The sequence below is a fragment of the Urocitellus parryii genome, chromosome 6 (assembly GCF_045843805.1).
Source record: "Urocitellus parryii isolate mUroPar1 chromosome 6, mUroPar1.hap1, whole genome shotgun sequence".
In the NCBI taxonomy this organism is placed as follows: domain Eukaryota; kingdom Metazoa; phylum Chordata; class Mammalia; order Rodentia; family Sciuridae; genus Urocitellus; species Urocitellus parryii.
The window spans coordinates 81,626,141-81,643,504 of NC_135536.1; the positions used below are offsets into that span (position 1 = coordinate 81,626,141).

At 42.1% G+C, this 17,364-nt stretch overlaps 1 protein-coding gene across 1 annotated transcript in view; it reads right to left on the reverse strand.

The window, feature by feature from the left end:
- Ryr3 (ryanodine receptor 3) overlaps positions 1 to 17,364 on the reverse strand; it is a 364,780-nt gene that overhangs the window by 103,899 nt on the left and 243,517 nt on the right. The window contains exons 47-52 of the mRNA XM_026390365.2: positions 15,640 to 15,809; positions 13,202 to 13,422; positions 9,111 to 9,201; positions 7,342 to 7,482; positions 5,810 to 5,973; positions 3,384 to 3,462 (exon numbers count right to left, since the gene is read on the reverse strand). Of these exons, the coding sequence (XP_026246150.2) occupies positions 3,384 to 3,462; positions 5,810 to 5,973; positions 7,342 to 7,482; positions 9,111 to 9,201; positions 13,202 to 13,422; positions 15,640 to 15,809 (866 nt within the window). The remainder of the gene's footprint in view (positions 1 to 3,383; positions 3,463 to 5,809; positions 5,974 to 7,341; positions 7,483 to 9,110; positions 9,202 to 13,201; positions 13,423 to 15,639; positions 15,810 to 17,364) is intronic.

The following is a 17,364-nucleotide window of genomic DNA, read 5'->3' on the forward strand; positions in this document are numbered from 1 at the left end:
CAGTGTGCCACACTTATAGCAAGGACAGAGGCAGAACTAAAAGCATGTGAGTGCTGGACCTGCTGCCCACTGCACAGAGTGGCTGGTGTGTACCTCTTGCCTGTCACACTCCCAGAACAAGTTTCCTAGAGTCACAGAAGTTCGAGAACTCTGAAAGTCATTCGACAAATACTGGTTGGATTTTTTTCTATAGCATGTGCACAACTCTGTCCTAGGCACTGTGGATGCAGAGATAAATAAGATTCCCTGATCCCCATCACCTCATACCCCAAGACTCCCAACTGCTCCTTCTCAATCTGTTTTGGCCATTTGTGAACTATGTAAACTTTCCAAGTTTTTGTCCCTTCTCAAGAGACAAACCCCCCACCGGTGGATCTACTCTAGGCCTGCACTCTCAGTTGCCACTGCTGGCTAACATCAAATCAGTATTTGCAGACCAGAGTTCTCGCCTAATTTCTGAATCAACTTAAGCTCTTCTTGGATGTACAGGTGCCTCTCAACATGCTGAAGAGAACCTGGCAGTCACTTCTCTAAACACCTCCTCTCGGGTTTCCTGTACCTCAGGAGCAGCCCCAGCTTGCACTGACTTTCCAAGCCAGCAATTGGGGATTGCTGACATCTTTGTGGATGTCACCTCTGCACTCTGGACACATCCACCTCCTCCTCAACCTACTTGTCCATCTACCTCTCTGGCTTCCTTGTCAGTACTTTCGACAGCTCCCTGAGCAGCCTCCCTGCCTCCAATCTTGCCCCCTCCCCACAGACTCGTTGTCTACTTCCTATCAGGGGATCAGGGCACTCTGTTGCTTTATGGTGTTCTGATTGCCAAACTCTAAACCTGTAAGGATGATCTTGTTCACCTCTCCCCGGCCCTATTCCATGTTCCAGTTCTGGGGTTCCCTAGAGTTACCAAACTCTCTTCCCTCCCAGTGACTGCACCTGCTGACCCAGCAAGGCCCACAAAGTACTCACTGTCCTATGAGGAAAAAGTTCTATTCCCCCTTTGACACATACTGTCACCAGCTCTAAGAAGCGTCACTGGACCCCTCCCCAGCATTTGATTAGGATCTGTGTGTGTTCTAATCCTGTGCTCATGCCCATCATAGCACTGAGCAACCTGTCCCACTGTGGCTGCTTTATCTTGTTTCTCCCACATGAAGAGGTTCTTGAAGGTAGGAGAAATAGTCATTTCTTTGTTATACAATCTCACCTCCTGGCAATGGCGAGAAAACATGTATCCTTGCTCTCATGGAGGTTGGAGTATGGTGTCAGAAAGATCAATCAAATAACCACACTAGTAAAAGTATAACTGATAACACACACACCTATTAAATACCATGAAGGAAGGAATTAAGAGGGCCTGGAACAGTATCATCATAGGAATTCATGGTTGGATTGAAATTTGCAGGATGAGCTGGAAAATAGTGTGTGCATGTGTGTGTCTAGTTGAGACTGAGGAGGGTTTCAGGGACACTGTGTGTGTGTGTGTGTGTGTGTGTGTGTGTGTGTGAGAGAGAGAGAGAGAGAGAGAGAGATACAGAGAGAGGGAGGGAGTAGGGGGGATAGAGAGGGAGGGAGGGTGGGAATGGGGGGCAGAGAGAGGGTGGGAGTGGGGAGGCAGAGAGAGGGAGGGACTGTGGGGAGGCAGAGAGAGGAAGGGAATGTGGGGGAGGAGAGGGGGGGGAGAGAGAGGGAGGGTGGGGGGGGAGAGAGAGGGAGGGTGGGAGGGGGGAGAGAGAGGGAGGGTGGGAATGCGGGGGAGAGAGAGGGAGAGAGTGGGGAGGAAGAGAGGGAGGGAGAGACGTGTGCACACATGCACACAGATACAGAGGAAGAGAGACACTGAAAGAACGGGATGTGGCTGAGATTAAACAAGAGAAGAGGAGATGGGGCAATGTCTACCAGGCCATATTAAGAATTTTGACCTTTATGTCAAGAAGGATTAGAAGCTGCTAAAGGATTTTAATAGGGAAAAAAGTTTGACCAGGAGGAGTGGTGGTAGCCTGTGAGCCAACGTGCATATTGAAGCTATCACTTGCTTTCAGTGTGGAGAACAGACTGGAGGAAATGCATGCTGGGAGTCTAGTAAGAAGGTTATCACAATGGTCTGGGAATAAGATTATGGCAGCTTGACTAAGTCATGGCATAGGTCCAGAAGGAGATACACAAAATTCAGAGAGATTCAGGAGGTAAAATCCACACAGTTCAGTAATGGATAAGCTATTGCTATGGACTCATGAACTGGCCAAATGTCTGTATGTAAAAGATGCTTAGAAAATCCAGACCCACTAGAGCTGGGGTCAGCAATCCATAGCCCTTGGGCCAAATCCAGCTGACTACCTGCTTTGTTTTCATTTTTTAAAATAAAGTTTTATTGGAACACAGGCCCCCTGTTTTGACTACAGCTACTCTTTGTTACAGTAGCAGAAACAAGAAGTTGCCACAGAGACTGGCTCACAAAGCCTGAAATGTTTATTATTTGGCTCTTTGCAGAAAAGGTTTGGCAACCCCTGCTCTACACTCCTAAGGTACCAGCCCATTCTACAGTTCAGTGAATGTTGTTATTATCAGCCCCACATAAGAACTCACAACAGAATGAGAGCTGAGGCCAGATTCATACAGAGGCTGGGCTGGTGGTTAAAGGGTTCCTGTGAGCCTACTATGTGGAGATGGTTTCTGTGGATTCGCTGTGGAGGAGTTCACTGTTCCAAGCTGTAAGCTGCAGCTGAGCAATGACCCCAATCCTTCACTGACTGCCCACAGAAATCCTGGATGTCTTTGGCACAGTCTTCCTACGTTGTCTGCCAGCATTAAAGGGCTGACATAGCAATTAAACTTATTAAGCAGCCTGACCTCATGTGGTGAGGAATTTTAAACACCAGATGGACAGGCTTATTAATAAGGGAGTGTCTGGAAGTTCTAGTGCATCTACCATAGGAAGATGCTTGTGTGTCCTTCCTGGAATAAAATCCAGCTTCCCAGCAAAATGCAAGGGTAAGACTTTCAATTCCATTTCCCCTTTCCAGTGCTTCATTCAAGGAAAACATTAAATAAAGGGCTCTCCACTCCTATTAAGCATTTATGTCAAATACACACAAGCACGTGCTTGAGCACAAACTCTAGGGAATGCAATGCTAAGAGAGAAGTTAACACTTTCAGAATTGATCATTTTCTTGAGAAATACAAAAGCAGCAAAGCAGCTGTCACTGCCTATTTCTCCGACCTCTACCAACCCTGGGAATTGCTGCTCAGAAATAATGAATACTCTTGGCATGGAGAGTCTGTCACTTAGACAAATTAGGCAGATTTCCAGGAATGGGCCCTTTAATGTTCTTGGGCTGTTTTTTCTCGCTGACAATTGTCAATTGGATGATAATCCCTACCTTGTCACAGGCCCATTTATCATGTGAATGTTCAGCATACTTGGTGACGATGTATTCCAATTTCTCAGGCAAGGAAAAACTGTGAAATGAGGGGGAAAAAAAATTTACAACCTCCCCAGGCACTTTATCCAGACATGGTAGAGGATAGGCAGAATTAGAAATCAGCTGGCAGAACTTGGATGTGATCAATCAGATAATCTCAAAGCTGAAGTGACTCTCTATACAGCTGCATCACTGAGCAGAAGGAGAGGCGGGTCAGGATTAGGCCACATACACCCTCAGGTCTAATCACAGGATTTCTCTGAAGAAGCCTCTGGCTGCACAGGTGGCCCCCTCCAGCTGCTCTGGGTTCTCCTATCTCCCAAAGAGCCACTTGGGAGCCAGGGCCAGACCTGCCCAGGTTAGACAGTGAGAACGTAGGAATGGCAGAAATGCAGAGCTAGAGGACCATATGTTACAAAGTAGTGGTTGTCTACCTTTTTGGATTCAGTGACTCATCACTATTAGAACTTTGGAAGTATTGTAGACACCTGTCATTTCTGTTTGCCCAGCAGCTCTCATCCCTTCTGTTGGTAATAGCACCTGAGTGTCCTTGGTGTTGTGGAGTCTTCTGGCACTACACACAGTTTTATATGAACTGCCATTCAGGACAGGAACATGACTAGGCAAATCAGACTCACTGTCCCCAGAATTTGAATCTTAAGTTGAGTGAGACAAGGGTAGAAAACTCTTCGAGGTGATTCATGCAATGAGGATAGCCAAAGGTTGTCTATTTGGTCTCTGTGCTCTGATGGTAGGCTTTGCTGGGGTCAGCCTTCCACTAGGTTTTGATAATGACCAGTGTCCTGGTAATAAGGTCTTTCATTTTAGCCAGAGTCAGTCCCTATTCCTTAAAGAATTAAAGCAGTCCCTATTCCTTAAAGAATTAAAGAATCATACTTGATGTCCAAGGTGTGTGTGTGTGTGTATAAATTTTTTATTCTTACCAGCAATGTAGAATGATTGCAAATTTTTTTTTTAAATTTTTAATTGTTGATGAACCTTTATTTTATTTATTTGTTTATGTGTGGTGCTGAGATTTTAACCCAGTACCTCATACATGCTAGGCAAGTGCTCTGCCACCGAGCTACAACCCTAGCTCCCAAGGTATATTTGAATGAATCAAAATATTAAGGACCCACTCATCATTCGCACATAATTGCTAGAGTGTGATGTTATTTTATAATGTTTATAAGAACATCTAAGTTATTATACCACTTACTTTATCATCCTTTGGCAGCCTAGATCTTCATAGGACAAAGTTCTCTAAAACCAACACCTATTTCTTTTCTCCCTGGCTTGAAGTTTTACCACACCCTTCACCTCTTCCTTGAAGTGGTCAATTCTTTTTCCCAGCATCCCCTTAGCTCAAGGCTCTGTCCAATCGAATGTGTACTTAATTTTCCCAAAGATGGGTTTTATGTTATCAAAACTGACAGCCTTCTGGGAAGGGTTAGATTCTCATTTGAAAACAACTGCCACAAACACAAGTCCCAGGGGACAAAACTTATGTTCCCTGCTCAGGCAGTTTTGGAGTTCTTCATTTACAATTCACCCGCAAATGAAGACAGTGTATGCCCCATAACACATATCTTAACTGGGGAGGAAGTACAACAAGCCAAAATTGAGAATATTTGGCCAAAAAAGATAAACACACTTCCATGGCCTCATGAACATTAGTGAAGAATTCTGAAAGATGGGGCTGGGGTTGTGGCTCAGCGGTAGAGAGTGCTCACCTAGCATGTGCGAGGCCCTGGGTTTGATTCTCAGCACCACATACAATAAAATAAAGGTATTGTGTCCAACTACAACTAAAAAAATATTAAAAAAAGAATTCTGAAAGAAATGAAAAGCTGCTTTTGCAGGCTCATCCCACAGTTCTAGCATCCCTTCATGAGGCAAAGAGCAAGTCCAACCTCTCATATAAGGGACCCCAACTGTTCTGCCATCACAACTGAGGCCCCATCAGAGCTCAGCTGAGTGTTATTTATGTTGTTTTGATGGGTGATGCTATTAAAAATTTACAGGTCTAGTTCACAGAGAACAAAGACTTTGTCAAAAAAACTCATTAATAAGTTAATTGCATCATTTGTCAGGGTGATTTTCTCCATGCCTCAGGTGACATTTATTTATGGATGCATCTATTTCTTATAATAAACCCCCCCCCCCCCAAAAAAAAAAGCCCAGGATATAAATGATATGGTATTTAATCAGATATGGCTGGATTAAACCTTGTGCCTGTTGTGACTGGCAGCATCAAAGGAAATGATGAACAGTGTTGGCAGGAGGGAAAGAGGGGATACTGAAATCTCTTGCTACATTCTGAAAGAAAAATAGTGGCTACTGGACAAAATATAGGACCAGTGTAGAGAGGACTGAGGACTCACTTCATTGTGTTGATAGGTTTGGGATCAAAATTGCCATCTGCATCCACTGAAACTTGTTTCTCCAATGTGGCTGTGATTCTGGTATCAAGATAGTCTGGTGGCAAGGCCCCAGCAATAGCACTGAGACAAGGCAGGGCCATTCGGAAAAGATCTGGGTCATATTTCTGCAAGGAAAAACAGAGACCACCTTAGTAGATAAACTACCAGGCAGGACCATTCATTTATCAAGGGAAAAGAAAAATTGCACACATTTGTCCAGATTGACCAAAATACAGAACACATAACTCCTGCAGTACTTTCTGGTGAAAATTGACATTCTTGGAGGACAAGATGACCATCTAAAAAGCCCTGAAGCCACCATGTACTTTAAATTGAGAAATAGTTAATTTCAAGAATATCTAAGCTGGGCATAGTGGTGCACATCTGTAATTACAGACACTTGAGAGACTGAAGCAGTAGAAGGATCTCAGTTCCAGGCCAAAAAAAAAAAAAAAAAGGTCTGGGGGTTTATCTTGGTAGAACACCCCTTGGTTCAACTCCTTGTACAAAAAACAAATCCCAAGAGATTATCTAAAGATTAACACAGTTCTCATGAGGACAGAAAAGTCTATAAATTTGTTCACCAAGAATGGCTATAGAAACTATCCTAATATAAGACAGGAGAGGGCACAGTTAGCTTTGCCAGGCTCTGTGGCAGCTGATGTGGGTCATATGTGAATATCATCAGCAGTCCACTCAATGTCAAATCCATTCTCTCCTGAACCCAGTCAGGAATGAATTCCTATGAAATAATAAGGACTTAGAAGTGGCTTTTGATCTGTTCACACATGAACCAAAGGAATCCATCCGGGAGCAAAGAAAATTAATTTACACACAGGTGGACAAGCTATATGCCTCATCTAGACTTCTCTACAAAAACCAGATCTACTCATTTTCTACTTTTAAAGTGGGTGACCTCACAATTCTAAATACATTGGGAAGTGGAGCAAGGTCTGAGAATCATTCGTATTTCAATCAGACTGACCCATGAGGCTTGGCACTGAGTCTCTGAGTTCCCACTCAACTTCCTTCTCACATGAGTGTCTGTGAAGCCCTCCCCAGAATGCTTCCAGGTCTCCTGAACATCCCATGGCCCAACACTAGGGAAGATGTCAGGGCTTTTCCTTTTGACTTGGTCTTGGTAAAGGCTGTCGATCAGGAGCCACACCAGGTCAGAAGGAAAAGAATGGGAGGTAAATCATCAAGACTGGAACTAATATATATATATAATTTACTCTGGTACTTGCTCTCCATTCTATTAGCTTTGTGAGTCTAGCCAGTTTTTTGACCTCTTAGATTTTTTTCCATCCTGTAAAATGAGGATTGTGGTAGTTCCTATTTCAGAGAATCAGGGTAAGGATGATTGTGGAATACATGTGAAGAACTTAGCACAATTCTAAGCTGGAAAAGCTAACTAGATGCTAGTTACTACTATTCCTGTGTGCCTGGGTCATTGAGGTCCTCTCTTTTTGTTCAGGAAGCACTGCTATTACCTTGTGGGAGAGGGAGTCAAAAATCCCCCAGAAGAGCTTCTCTGTGAGGTGCAGTTCTTCCTCCACAGCCAGCCCGTAGCTCCCCCATCCTGAAGGCAGACAGTAATACTTCCAGCACTGCTCATAGTGATTCGTCAGAAGCTGGGAGGTTGAGAACAGGATTGCACCAGTGGGGTGGGGTAGAGCAAATCCACAGGCATCAAAAACATGCAGGGGAGAATAAAATTGTATGCAGAGATCATGAGAATGAAACCAACATTGGAAACAGCAGGGCTGTCTACAAAGAGGCCCTTGAAATCCCGCTGGGAAAGGTCTGCTCTCGTGCCTAATGAGCTCTAGCCTGTGCCAATCTGCCTGATTAATTCTCATGCCTCCTAATGTGCCCCTAGCAGTTACTAGAAAAGGGAGAGGAACTGTTTCTACTTCAAGTGAGAAAACATTGCCTTCTGAGAACAGTGACTGTGCTTTTCCAGCCAGTCAGGTTTGGTAAGAGCTTCTCAAGACCTTTGCTTATAATTCTGGAAGATCCTGGAGGATATGCTGGTATGGGGAGGGGACAGTGGGCAGAAATTTATAGGTCTAAAAATTTCCTCTGCATTCATTCCTACTGGTGGTTTCTGTGCCTTTCCCCACCCTCCAGTGGCCCAGGGATGCTATTGCATTTTCACGTCTGGCCAGTAGGGGACAGAACACTAGTACTGACTCCTTCCCAGCAGGTGGGATCCACATCCTCTAAGAAGCCTCTTCCCCACACCCAGGTGAGAGATCTAAACATGAGCTTATTGAGTGGATCAATGCCTCTTAGGAGCTGACATCCAGCTGCTAACAGAGCCCTGGAGAGGAAACAATGCTAAGTTAAGCTGTGCCAACCATGGTTTTCAGTTAAAATACTTTAGGGGATTAAAACAGGAGCTGTTAGGGTTAGAGAGAATTAGCTTTAGAGGACTGGGGAATCTCTGCAGTCTTACAAAATGTATGCCTGGCATGGAGATAGGATTGAAATAAAAATTTCAGGGAATTCTGGTTATCCCAATAAAATCCTTTCTGAAATCCTTAGGCAATTTCTGAAAAGAAGGAAAAGTTCTATTAAGATCATCAGGCAGGGTTTTCAGGTGTGGCTGTTCACTGCTGACACTTTTGGACAGACAAGTATGGTAGAGTCTTGGCACTAAAGACAAAAACACCACTCTCCTGGGTGGGCGGCTGATTCTGGCACCACTCAGGCCCAGATGCTCCTGGTGCTATGATAAAATAGTTTAAAGAAAATCAGGAATGAGTCAACGAATAACAAGATGGCTCTGGGCTCTTTTCATCGATAAAGAAATAGGGGAAAAAAAAGTAAATAAAAAAGAGCATTTGTTACAAAGGAAAAAAGCACAAAACGAGTATGCAAAAGGGACATTTCAGTTCCTTTAAATGAAAAAACACAGGGACAGTCAAAGCTTTTTGAAAATGAAAATATTCTGAAAAACCAACCAGGTCAGGAAAACACAAAATCCACATCCCCTTAGCAACCATGCTAAAAAATAGGTAGCCAGTAGAAAGCAATTAAAGAAAATTGGAATAGTTAATGAACATAACAAATCTACTCTCTTGATCCTGAACATTCAAGAAAGGGGTTTGATTTTGTGGATTGCATACTATTAGCTAACCAGCCACTTGAAGGTATAAAACCCATATTTGTGTGTACCTTGCCCCCCTGATTTTGAAGACATCATGGTATATGGGATAAACTTCCAGAGCCACGAACTGCACTTAGAGGTATTTACCTTAAGAGGCATTTTGCAGTATTCATTGAGTTGTGGCACATCAAACACCAGCCGCCGCAGGAGCTGCTGCAGCATGGAAGGCCTCAAGTGACTGCAGCAAGAAAACAGGAAGACAGGATAAAATAAAACAAATCAGGAAGCAGGGAACCAAAGAAGCACTCCACGGTAAGCATGCATTAGGGCTTAGCCTCAAAATAATCAGCCCCTAAATACAAGAACTTGGGTAAAGAACAGTGGATGACAAAGCCCTTTAAAAACTGAGTACAAGCTGTATACGGGGTAAAATGGGAGTTCATAACCCGCTTGAATCAAAATGTGAAATATGATATATCAAGAACTATGTAACGTTTTGAACAACCAACATTAAAAAATAAATAAATAAATAATTTAAAAAAAAAAAACTGAGTACAGTTAACGTTCAGAAAGAGGGACTTGTGCTAATGAATTGGGATACCTAAGGTTAAATTTCAGTCTCCATGTGACAGTTGTTCTAGACCTATGCAGTGACTATGAGCAAAGAACCTAAGAGAAGGAAGGCGCAGTTGATCTCACAGCCCTTTGAATTCTGTAAAGGGAGAAGCTAGAGCTGACCAAGCTGCACAGGTGGAATCTGAGGCCACCTACTGGTGTGACTTGAAAGAGACTTCAGGCCTCCTGGTTACAAACTGATCGAGGCAATTTTGAGGCTTTGTTCTCAAAACAACTCCTTAAAAGGCAAACAGTAGTTAATTAAAGAATAATGCATCAAATTACAGAGTTCATGGCTGTGGTATTTGGACAAGTAAATTCTGAGGTGGACAAAGGAGAAATAAGCAACATTGATCAGCTTTTATTTTTTAGGTTGCTGACACTTACAACCCAGTGGAACCTAAGGATTTTTTCCAGAAAAGGTGCATGTGTGCATGTGTACACACACTTGCGTGCGTATGCGCGCGCGCACACACACACACACACACACAAATTTGCTACTTGAAATCAATTTATGAGTCTCTGGATTCCTTCCTGCAATACCTAAGGAGCTATGGAGACAGGGCTAATAATTCTGATGTTAAGGGAATGTCCTGAGGGAAGAAATCCTTCAAGTACCTACAACAAGGTGGAAAACAAAACTACATTTGTTTCCCTACCTCTCTTAGAGGTATTTACCTGGCCCTGTGATCAAAACCCTGGGATGAGACTACCTACCTCCAAGTATGCAGCCCTGTTTCTAGTGATTATAAGGTAAAATTATTCTGTTTCACATTATTATTCAAATATTGAGCAATTAGCACCTAAGATTGACTAATTAGAATAAAACCAAGAACGTAATCTATCTGTAGCCCTACTGATTCCTGACTTATTAAAAATAAACAATAAAAGGCAAGTTTAGTACCAGTTTGTCTGCTTTATCTAGAGCTCATGTGGGAATAAGAGAATTGTGCCAGACCCTAAGTGTAGAGTAATAGGGCTATGAACTGGAGTTTTTGTTTGATGCAAAAAAAAAAAAAATTCTCCCACAAATCTGGAATCTTTGAAAATATCTGCATTCAAATGAGTCACCTCAACATGGCACTGTAACGAAGAGCCAGCAGTGATGGGAAGCGGGGCTTCTTGCTTGATGAGGTTCCTAAGACACATGCTGAGTTCATGTAGATCTAGATCTGAAGCTCTCCATGCAGAACTGGTACTGACAGGACTATTTCTTCTTGTGAAAACTCATTATTTAGTCACTTTGCCACCATAAACAAGGAATGGGCCATTATTCTTCCTTTTGAAATGGCAAAGTGGAAAACCTAGTATCCTATGATTCCTAGAGGTTTATCAGTATATCTGTGTGTCTACCAAGCTATGTGTCTCTTGCAAGACCCAAAAATATTGCAAATAACTCAATTCTCTATCAGTTGCTATGGTAATCTTGGAATGGATGAGATAATCAGAGTATAGGATCTGATTATAGAAGGGGATCTCCGAGAGAAACCCCCTTTTTGAAGCTTGGGCCTAAGCCACCTTCCCACCCTCCACTCCCCTCCCAGGGAAATAGTACTGTGTAGAGACCAGTTCATTCCCAGAGATAGCGAAAGACTGTGGGCTTTAGAAGACCCAAAGGCAATAGATATAGGAAATCTTAATAAAGCATCTTAAATATAGAGACCATTGCTATATTTGAAACATGTGAGACTGCCCTTCTGAAAAATATTTTAAGTTTTATTTTTAGGGTGGTTTAAGATTTACAGAAAAATTGAGAGAAAGATGCAGAGAGTTCCTACATTTTCCTTCCCCCCACACGCATAACCTCTTTCATTATCAGCACCCACCCCCTAAGCATGGGACATTTGTTACAGTTGACGAACCTATATTGACATGTCACTATTGTCCAAGCCCATAGTTTATACTGGGATGCATGCTTGGTGTAACAAATTCTATGGGTTTGGACAAAAGCATAATGACATATCTCTATCAACCTAGTACTGTACAGAGTATTTTCCCTACCTTGAAAGTCCTCTGTGCTCAGTCTATTCATATCTTTCTTACAACCTCTGGAAACTACTGATCTTTTTAGTATCTCCATAGTTTTTTGTTTTTTCTTCCTCCAGAATGTCATCATATGGTTGAAACCTTACAGTATGTAGCCTTTTCAGATTGGCTTCTTTCACTTAAGTAATATGCACTGAAGGTTCCTGTCTTTTCAGGCTTGATAGTTCATTTCTAGTAATTGTAAGGTAAAATTTACTCAATGTTTTATATTATCGTTCAGATAACGAGCAATTGGCACTTAAGAAGTAATAATATTCAATTATCTGCATTGTTATAGTTTTATCTTTCCATTCATCTTGGTTGGACTTCTTGGTTGCTTCCCAGTTTTGGCAATTGTGAATAAAACTGCTGTGAATATCCATGTACAGGTTTTTGTATGACAGAAATTTTCATTTTCTTTGGGTAAGTACCAAGGAGCATGATGACTGGATTATATTCTAAGAAACTGCCAAAATATCTTCCAAGAAGCTGTGCCATTTTGTATTCTCATCAGCAATGAATGAGAGTCCCATTTGCTCCATCATCTCCCCAGTAAATGTGTTGCCAGTGTTTGGTGACATATTCTAATAGGTGTACTGTGGTATCTCATTGAGATTGTCTCAGTTGCCATCCTAAGAGAACTGAAGAATTGTTTGTTCTGGATAGCCTTAGCCTCTAATGGATAGTCATCTCTCCTGTGATTAGGGAACCAACTCATTCAGCAAGACTCAGGACTATGCTGTGCTGGTTCCTAAAGGGGAAGCCAGTTGATTCCCTCTCCCGGGCAACAGAGAGTGATTCTCATCCTTGGCTGAATACTGGAATCACTTGGGGGAACTTAGAAAGCTAGAATCCTAGAATCCATCCCTAAATACTTTGATTTTGGGGGGCTGGGTATGACTTAGGTGCTAGGATATTTATTTAGTAACCCATCAGGTGACTGTGATATGCAGTGGGGAGGAAAAACACTGGCTTAAAAACAGATGGTGGTCCTAGACCATGCTGCTGAGACCTGCTATTGAAAGACCTCCTTTTCCTTTGCTCCTACCAGACTTGATGTAGAGTCTGAGAATCCAAGACACTTGGGGTGACCACCCTTTGTTTTGCTTGGCTCTGATGCCCTTCTACAGTGGTAAAAACTACTGCCCTTAATTCCCCAATGTGACTTGAGACTTTTTGCTCCAAGTCTTAGGAGGCCTGGAGGTAGCTCACTTTGATTCACTTAGTCTGGCCTTTGTGTCAAGCCTTCATCTTTAGAGGATGGAAAAATCTGTTCTACTTGAGAACTAAACAATTAGTTCATAATCTGAGCGCTTCAGGCTCAAAAGACAGTCTCCTCTCCTAGTTCATTGCCCCATGAGCTAAAGCCTGAGCTGTGTCCCCCACTTCTCCATAGTGAAAGATGAGCTTCAAGGGAGAGCCTGTGGCAAATAGAGGTACCAAGCACATTGTAGGAGGAGATGTCTGGGGGATGGCTGGAGGATCAGGAAGGCCTGGCAGCTTCCTCAGACTGTGTCACCAGTTTTTAGATTACACAATTAAATTCAGTTGGCATGGATACATACACAGAAGTGAAAAACACAGGAGAGGGTACTCACTTGCAAATGGCAAGCAAACATTCTTCTATGGTATCCCTCTGTGCTTTGGTGAGGGATCGTCCCTTGGAAAGCCTGTATATGGTCTGCAGTGTGGAATCAATCAGAGAGGTGTAGTGCTCTGTCCCGGCAAAGAGAGGGGCGCATCTTGTAAGGAGTGGGAGCACAGCGGAGCATATATACCTGTTCAGTGCCAGCGCAGACTCTGTGGTGCTGAGGGACACCTAGGGAAGGGGATCATATGCTTGTTAATCTCTGGAGAACAGCAGAGCTTATCCTGTGCACTGCCTTCCTGTACTGCAGGTGGAGAAAGCTTGTTTCCCGGCTGCAGAGTGAACATTCTACCTGGTCACATACCTATTTTTCTTTTACATTTAAAATGAAATAAGAATAATTAAAAAACCCCAGAAGAGTAAAGATCAAAAGTTGGCTGGATCTCAAATGATGCTCTAAACATCTGTTTCCATCAAAGAAGAATTTTAAACTCTTATTAAAATCAAACAGATGACCAACAGTTTAACCCAACATCCTTGAGACTTGTAGGCCCAACTTCTAGGCTACAACATTATTATTTCTAACTTTAGTTCTCTTGTCTCAATTTATGGGGATTTGCATTGTCCTCTTATGATTGGAAGGTGAGTGAATGGTTGGTTAGAAGCCAGGCAGCCTCCCAAATTGACCAGTTTGGTGAACTTTACAAAGAGAATGTGAAACTCTGACCAACATCATTTAACTTGTAAGCATTGCGAGCTGTTCACCACCTGATAAATGACATATTCATCACTTCAGGGAGCCTTAACCCTGCACAGGAAAAAGTATAAAAAAGGAATAGGAATCTAGGGCTTTCTCTAAAATTCTGGCATAATTCTTGCTTACAATGTTCTCTTTTGTTCATTCAGATGGACAGGCTGAATTCAAGGAAAACCCATTTAGTGACACTAAATATAGCGAAAGCATGATTAACTCCCATCTTTGAAAACTGCAGAACTTCAAAAGAGACCTTGAGATTCGCAGAGATAAAATATTATCATTATTCCCTGTGATTATTACAGCCATTATATTTGTAACACATTTTCTGTAACTTATGATTTGAAAAGCTGTTTTCTTTGAAATTTACACAATTCTGGGTGTTCCTATTAATTATCAAAAGTTTGTCTTCCTGAAGCTTTTGGCAATCATGCTGGAAAATAAAGCTCATCTTTCCCATTTATCATTTTCACAGACAGAGTTGTTAGAATGAGGAAGTCAGAGCAGAGCTTTGATTCCAACGGCTTAAAAGCTTTCAAATGAGAATGCACGGACTTTGTGTTGGGGAGTTGATTTGATATAAAACCTTTTTTGTTGCAGATGGTGCTTGGAAAAGCATGTGATCGAATACCAGATGCTGGAACAGCATTTGCTGTTTACTTGCTCTATAAAAAATTAAATGCTTTGATCAGGAACCTCGGGGAGGCCTCACAAGTTAAAATAAAAAAAGTATTTTTTTAAATCAAGAAACTCAAAAGTTCAAAACAAAAACAGTAGTGGATGCATTGTTTTTACTCTCCAAATGATTCATATGTCCCCAGCACCTTATGGACACATCATTTCTCATGTCCATGCCATATATAGATCTCCACACCTGAGTGGAGCTCCTGTCGTCTTCTATCACTGGGTAGACCATTCAAGGGGAATCCACCTCAGTATCTGCTGCTGACCACCCACTACAAAAACACACTTCTATCTCTGTTGGACGTCATGTGGAGCCTTTGAGAAAACTTATAATTGATGAAAAACAACCTTAAACTAGCAAGATGTTTTTCAGAATTAAGCTGCTCTAGGTTGCTTTTTCTCCTTGGACCCAGGACTCCTGGCACACTGTTTTTCTATGAGATTCTGATATTTGGCAGCTGGCATCTCCGTCTTTTTTTACTCCTGGGGTCTCCTGTTACTGCTGAATTGCTTTCCTACGCCTTGGTTTCCAAACATGCATTTGCCCTGGGCCTCTTGTACTGACCTTTGCCACATCTCTGGCTTTCCACCTATTCTACTTGATGGTCAGTATGCTAAACCATGAGAGTGGAAAGGGCATTTCCAGCTGAGAGGGAAAAGTCAGGCTTTTCCATCAGTAATAGAGCCATGTTTTCAACCAAGGTGATTTTATCCCCCAGGGATGTTTGATGATGTATGAAATTATTTTTTGCAGGGGCGGGAGAAGGGATTGGAGTGGTATTGGTATCTAGCGGTTAGAGACCAGGGATACTGCTAAACATACAATGAGCAGGATAACCCCATACAGAAAATGGTGCCAAGGTTAAGGAACTGTAATTGAGTTTTTTCTTACCCTTTAAAGCAGACTACAATGTAATGAGTGACAGGTAGGAAATATTTGGTTGTAAGTCTAATGTTTCTAATTTGCAATAAGGGGGGAAAATTATTTTTTTCTTATTTTAGCAACTTACTGTATCTAGAGAGGCAGAGGCTCTTAAGTCGGGTAAAAATCCAACCTCCAGCAAGTGGAGCAGAAAAGTTTGATCCTTAATGCCATAAACACGGTCCAGGAACAGCACCATGGGTGCCTTGTGGTCAGGGCAGAAGTTGGCTGCCATATCAGGCTCACTGACTGACCCATCTGAAAGACAGAAAATGTCATTTTTGTTTTTCTATCTTAGCCTCAAAAGGCAACATAGAACTTGTTCTAGTAAATAAAAGGATTTTGGGAGGAAAAAAAACATAATGCTGTGCTGGAGCCAGCTTACACTGGATTGGGAGAGCCGGTTGTTAAAGTTCCAGGAATTCCCTGTGCCAGTTCCTAAACATGGATGGCCATTATTAAGCAGGTGATATATGTGCACTATGGAGTTTTACACAAGCATGATAAAGAACAAAATTGTGACATTTGTAGGAAAATGGATGGAACTGGAAAATATCATATTAAGTGAAATAAGCCAGACTCAGAAAGTCAAGGGTTGAATATTTTCTCTTATATCTGGAAGATAGAGATAAAAAAGGGGTAAAAAGAGATTTTCATGAGGAAATACACTAAAAGAAAGGAGACTAGTAGAGGATGGGGATCAAGGGAGGAGGAGGGGAAGAAAAGGGAAGGTACTGAGCAAAGAAACTGATTATATAATGTGCATATATGAATATGTCACAATGAACCCTACTATGTTGTAAAATTATGATGTACCAATAAAAATTATTCTAAAAAATAAAAACTAACAAGTCAATTATATTATAAAAGGTAACAAATACACATAACTAATTACTTCCCAATTCTTTTCCTACAAATTATCCTTTGGAGGTTGTTTAGTATTGATTGTGTCTGTTTTCTGGGAATACAATATTGTGCTGTGCCCACCCTCTTCCCTGGGTGGGCAGGTGGGAAGGGTGCAGCTGCTGGTCCTCCTGCCCCGAGCACCGAGCACCTCCAGCTCGGGCCTGAATGGCTGCTGAGGCTGACATGATGTCTCGCATATGCTTGGTGTTTTAAAGAACATTATTTTGTGGGATATAAAAAAGTGTTTTGGGCTGGGATATAGCTCAGTGGCAAAGTGCTTACCTCGAATTTGCAAAGCCCTGGGGGTTCAATCCCCAGTTAAAAAAAAAAAAACCAAAAACATTTTTTGCTCAAAAAACACTTCTTGGGTAACATTGAATTCAACACTTTTTTTCTTTACCACATGTTTTTTCAGAGGCTTTATCATCTCACCATGCTTCATGAGGTTACAAAAGTGTGATGTATTCTACAGAACTTTCCAGGCTTATTTGACCCTAAGCCCTTATTAATATGTCTGTCTATTAACATCTCCAACAAAAATGTTCCATGAAACATCAGTTTGGGAATCATTGCAATGGTCAGTCATGTTATCTTTACAGTTTCTCCATCTGCCAGGAAAGCAGGTGGAGTGACTCAGAAACAAAATACTTTTGTGAGAGTTGTGCAAAGGTGACTGATGTCCAATATTCCATGTAGCATTTGGGGGGAAGAAACTTTTTTAGGATCCTCAGCTGTGAGGTATTCAGGACTGTGGCAGAATACAGCCTGTACGTTGTCCATTGCCCGTTGCCTTGATCATCTGGGGCACAGAGACAAGGAAGAAGGAAGGCCATGGTGTGAGTTTCCACTTGCCCCATTCCACCAAACTTCTTCAGAGGGTCAGTGTGTTTGGAGGATGGTGAGGTTT